This window comes from Papaver somniferum, chromosome 2 (assembly GCF_003573695.1).
Source record: "Papaver somniferum cultivar HN1 chromosome 2, ASM357369v1, whole genome shotgun sequence".
Classification (NCBI taxonomy): domain Eukaryota; kingdom Viridiplantae; phylum Streptophyta; class Magnoliopsida; order Ranunculales; family Papaveraceae; genus Papaver; species Papaver somniferum.
The window spans coordinates 49,941,012-49,945,771 of NC_039359.1; the positions used below are offsets into that span (position 1 = coordinate 49,941,012).

The following is a 4,760-nucleotide window of genomic DNA, read 5'->3' on the forward strand; positions in this document are numbered from 1 at the left end:
ATGGTAGTTTTGGATGTCCTTTATATGTCTAACCATGTATGGGTAAACCTGCAGAACAAGTAAAATTTGATAAAAAAGTTTCAGAAAAGCAAGAAGAAAAGCTTCTTTGTGGGTTTGAAAGTTGTGACTACAACTCTCTGAGTAGTACAACAATGAAGTAGCATAGAGCTGATAAGGACCATTATACCAATTAGATAGTAGAAAGCTGGCGGGAGAAGAGGAAAAGGAGAAGGTATGAGTTTTGGATGTGAAAGACATTATTAAATTTTAATTCATTTTAACCCAGACAATTCCCTCTTCTTTACATTCTTTTTGAGACTGATATGGTGCTAAATAGGCCTGTCAATGGAAATCCGTTAACCGTTAGCCGAATCCGATTACCCGGTTGCCGTTACGTTTAGTTCCATTATATCCGTTATCCGTTATCCGTTACCGATAATGTAGCGGTTAATTTTATCCGACGGTGACGGAAACGAAAGACCTATTTCCGTTAGCCTTAGTTCCGTTAACCGCTAACGTGTGCCTAGCACGTGTAACATTCATCTATACCTAGGTTACTATACTCGAATGAACATCATTTTCATCTTCTTCTGTTCTTCAACTCACAAACGAGAGAAGAAAAACTCACCCCTCAGTCGATTAGAAAACTAGGGTCATCTCCTTCCTTTCAATTCGAGCAAAATCATCATCTTCATTCGATTAGAAAACTAGGGTTATCTTGTACTTTTTATTTCGAGTTTAATTTCAATCCTAAAAACTAAATTTTCAATTTAGGGTTTCTGAAAATTGAAATTAGGGTTTTCAATTCGTGAAATTAATCATGACCCAAAGCGAAAGAGGAGCATCCAATTGCGTTGGTTCATCAAAAAGAAGTCATCCCTCTCAATCACTTTCAGTTGCATCTGAATTACCTTCTGCATCTCAAGTTCAACAATCAGGAATTCAATCAACACCTGCTGCTGTTGCAACAGAAGAAGCAGTAGAAGAAATAGAAGTAGATGAAGATCCAATTATAGCTGAAGCAAAGAAGAAACTGCGTGCAGTAAGGTCTGATGTTTGGGATGATTTTGAAAGGTTAACTGAAAAGAAGATGGTAAAAGGTAAGGAGATTGGGATACTTGTAGCTAAATGCAAACATTGTAATAAGAGAATGACTTCACCCAGTAGCCAAGGAACCAGCAAATTGCATTACCATGCCAAAACTTGCCAAAAAAAGCCTGCAAACAAGAAAGGACAAACAAAGATTACTACAGTCAGAACAGGTAATGCACAAACTAAGCTTGCTAATTGGAAGTATGATGCTGATGCTACTAGGATACTAGTTGACAAAATGATTGATAAACATGGTTATCCAATCACTATAGTTGAGCATCCATATTTTGTTGAGTTTGTGAAGTCTTTAAATCCTGCTGCTAAACTTTACACTAGGAATACAGTTAGGGAAGATATCATGAAACTAAGAACTGAGTTCAAAAAAGAATTACAAGACCAATTTGAGACAATTACATCTAAGTGTAGTTTAACAATAGATATGTGGTCATGTAAGCATACAAAGGATGGTTATTGCTGTGTGACAATGCATTAAATAGATGATGATTGGAAACTGATTAAGAAAACACTTGCATATACTTTAGTGCCATCACCACATTCTGGAGAAGTTCTAGCATCTGTAGTGAAATCAGTATGTCTAGATTGGAACATAGATACTAAGCTTTTTGCTGTTGCTGCTGACAATGCTAGCTCCAACAATGTTATGATGGACCATCTGAAGAAATGGCTTGATAGCAAAGACTGTTTAGTTCTTAATGGGGATATGTTCCAAATGAGGTGTAGTAATCATGTATTACACTTTATTGTAGGGTGTGGAATGAGAGTGGATGCTCCATTTATAAATGCAGTTAGAGAGTGTGTAAAATATGTCAAAGCAAGTCAGGCTAGAAAAGAGATATTTGAATTTTCTATTGCTCAAGTTAAGCTTCTTTATTAAAGGTCTGTGGGTTTAGATGTGGATACCAGGTGGAACTCCACCTATAAGATGCTAAAGGATGCAATCTTTTTGAGACAAGCTTTTGTTAGGCTAGCTGATTTAGATAATGACTTCAAGATACTACCAACCTCTAAGGAGTGGGAACAAGGAGTACACATATGTGAATGTTTGGAATTGTTTGATGTCATTTCAACCAAATTTGCTGGGATTAAGTATCCCACATCAAATTTATATTATAATGGGGTGCAAGAAGTTAATAGATGCATTAAGATATGGGAATCAAGTCAGCATGAGTACATCAGAGACATGGCCAATAATATGAGGATGAAATTTGATAGCTACTGGAAAGAAAGTAACACTTTGATGGGCATTGGGGTTGTTTTAGATCCTAGGTACAAAGCTAAATGGGTGGAGTTTGTTATGAAGAGAGTATATGGTGTGGATCACTATAAAAGTCACTATAACAAATTTGAGCTTGCACTCAATGCTCTTTTCTGTGCTTATGAAACAAACACTACAGCTCCAGATTATTTTGATACTGCAATGCATTCAACTGCATTTGAGAGTTGTGCAGGTACAAGTACAACAACATCATATGGATTTGGTTATGATGATTTCATTATGGAAAACAATATGTTTGAGGTTGAGAAGTCAGAATTGGAGACAAACTTAGCAGAACCAGTTCTTCCTAAAGGCACAACTGCTGAAGAAATGAGGTTTGATATCTTAAGTTGGTGGAAGAATCATTCTGCTAAGTACCCAATTCTCTCAAGGATTGCAAGAGATGTATTGGCTGTTCCAGTGAAAAGTGTAGTATCAGAATCCATGTTTAGTATTGGTGGCAGAGTTCTCACATCTCACAGGAGTTCATTAGCTCCAGATCTTGTTGAAGCTTTGCTTTGTTTGGGTGATTGGATGCCAGATCTCACTCTCAATGAGAGCAATAGTTGTGTTACTGGTAAGTTTCCTTATATCTTAATATTTTACTAGCTTTTACTGATAGTTGTGACTGCACTGACATTGCCACTTTTATTGGCTTATTGCACTGACATTGCCACTTTTATTGGCTTATTGCACTGACATTGCCACTTTGCCAACTTAAGTTGCTTCACTGACATCACTGTCTAACACTTTTCATTTTCCTTTCAAAATGCAGAAGTTGAGGACTAAGGAGGAATGCAGTTGGCATTGGCAGTGGAGAATTTGGAGATGGAGGAATGCATTTGCAGTTGCAGATGCAGTTGGCATCCCTTTGTCTTTTCTTTTGCAAAAACTTGGTTTTTTTCTTTTGATAGAACATGTGATGATCTGAACATGTAATTTGGTTTAGAACATGAACATCTGTATGTTTTTTTTCTGTGTGTCATGGATTTAGAACTTGTTTGCTTGGATTTAGAACTATTCTATGTAATTGGTTTGTGTTTTAAACCTGCTTTTGTGTTGTCCTGTGACATACCGGTTAATATCGGAAAATTAACCGTTAGCCTATAAGTCCGACGTAACGGCAATGGTTTTGGATTTTACAATTCCGTCGGCATTTAACGGTTAACGGTTAACCTCTAATTTAAACGGCAAAGGTAGCGGCAGAGCCATTATTTGTTACGTTAAGTGCGGTTGACAGGCCTAGTACTAAATATGTAATAAAGTTTAAGTATTCTAATATGGAATTTCCTAGTTTTTTAATTTTCTGAGTTATACAGACAGACTCAGTGGTTATCATTGTGGAAAACTGTGTCCTACTTTCTGGAACTAGTCTCTTTGTATCTTACTCTATCTGTACCCTGTACATCATGTATTGTGTACATTTTGGCGACCACGGTGTTCTGTTCTGTGTGTGCATTTTTGAAAATTACAATTCTATCATGATTGATAGAAGTAATTCTTACACTAAAACATGTCGAATCAACGATATTGAAGCATTAGAAACCACTGTAACTTTGTGAGCATTTTTTTATAGTTTTTGTGTCGTTTTTTGATTATTTTCTTTTGCCAATTTAACTAATACCCATGTTAGTAACAGTGTACATTTCCACGTTAAAAATCAGTTTGTTGAGTTTTTATTGCTAGAAAATATGAACTTTCATATTGAGTTTTTAAAAATCATTTCTTATTTTTTGCTTCTATCGATTGATAATAATAATAATAAATATTGAATATATCCGAATATGTATATATATATATAGGGAGGATCCGTGGACACTCTTAGATGGACACTATCACACATGATTTGTACCATTTTTTGTGCAAAATCCAAACGACAATGAATTTAAATCTAATATTTTGATGACATGTAGCTCTATAAGACTCTACATTCCTACCAAAAATGAGCGGATATCGAGATATCAAACCCCATCCTCTTCCGATTTTAATTTCAACCGTTACCTTTTAACGACGGATCAAAGGGGTATATGGTGGTGTTATACATCTCGAATTGTGCTCATTTTTGGTAGGAATGTGGAGCATTATAAGAAGAACGCATCATCCAAATATTAGACTCAAATTCATCATCGTTCGTCTTACGTGGAGAGTGTCTACGGATCCTCCCTCGTATGTATATATATATATATATAATGTTTATAGAATAAAGTCATATAATTAATCATTGACATTTATTTAATTGAGAATTCATCTTTTTTTGTAGATTCAATTGGACGTTAATCTTGCAATCTAACATTTTCCTCCGGTAGATGATGTATATTTTCATTCTTATATATAATCTCCAAAACATATTTTCTGCACATATGCTTCTATCTTTTTAAGAAATTATAAGTAC

The 4,760-nt window shown here is 35.4% G+C and overlaps 1 protein-coding gene across 1 annotated transcript; it reads left to right on the forward strand.

Moving 5' to 3' along the window:
- The first annotated feature begins 479 nt into the window (after nt 1-479).
- Nucleotides 480-3,415, forward strand: LOC113353227. Its single transcript, XM_026596903.1, has 2 exons — nt 480-1,262; nt 3,144-3,415. The coding sequence occupies exons 1-2, from the start codon at nt 821-823 to the stop codon at nt 3,155-3,157; spliced, it is 456 nt and encodes a 151-aa protein (XP_026452688.1). The 5' UTR covers nt 480-820; the 3' UTR covers nt 3,158-3,415.
- The last annotated feature ends 1,345 nt before the right edge of the window (nt 3,416-4,760 follow it).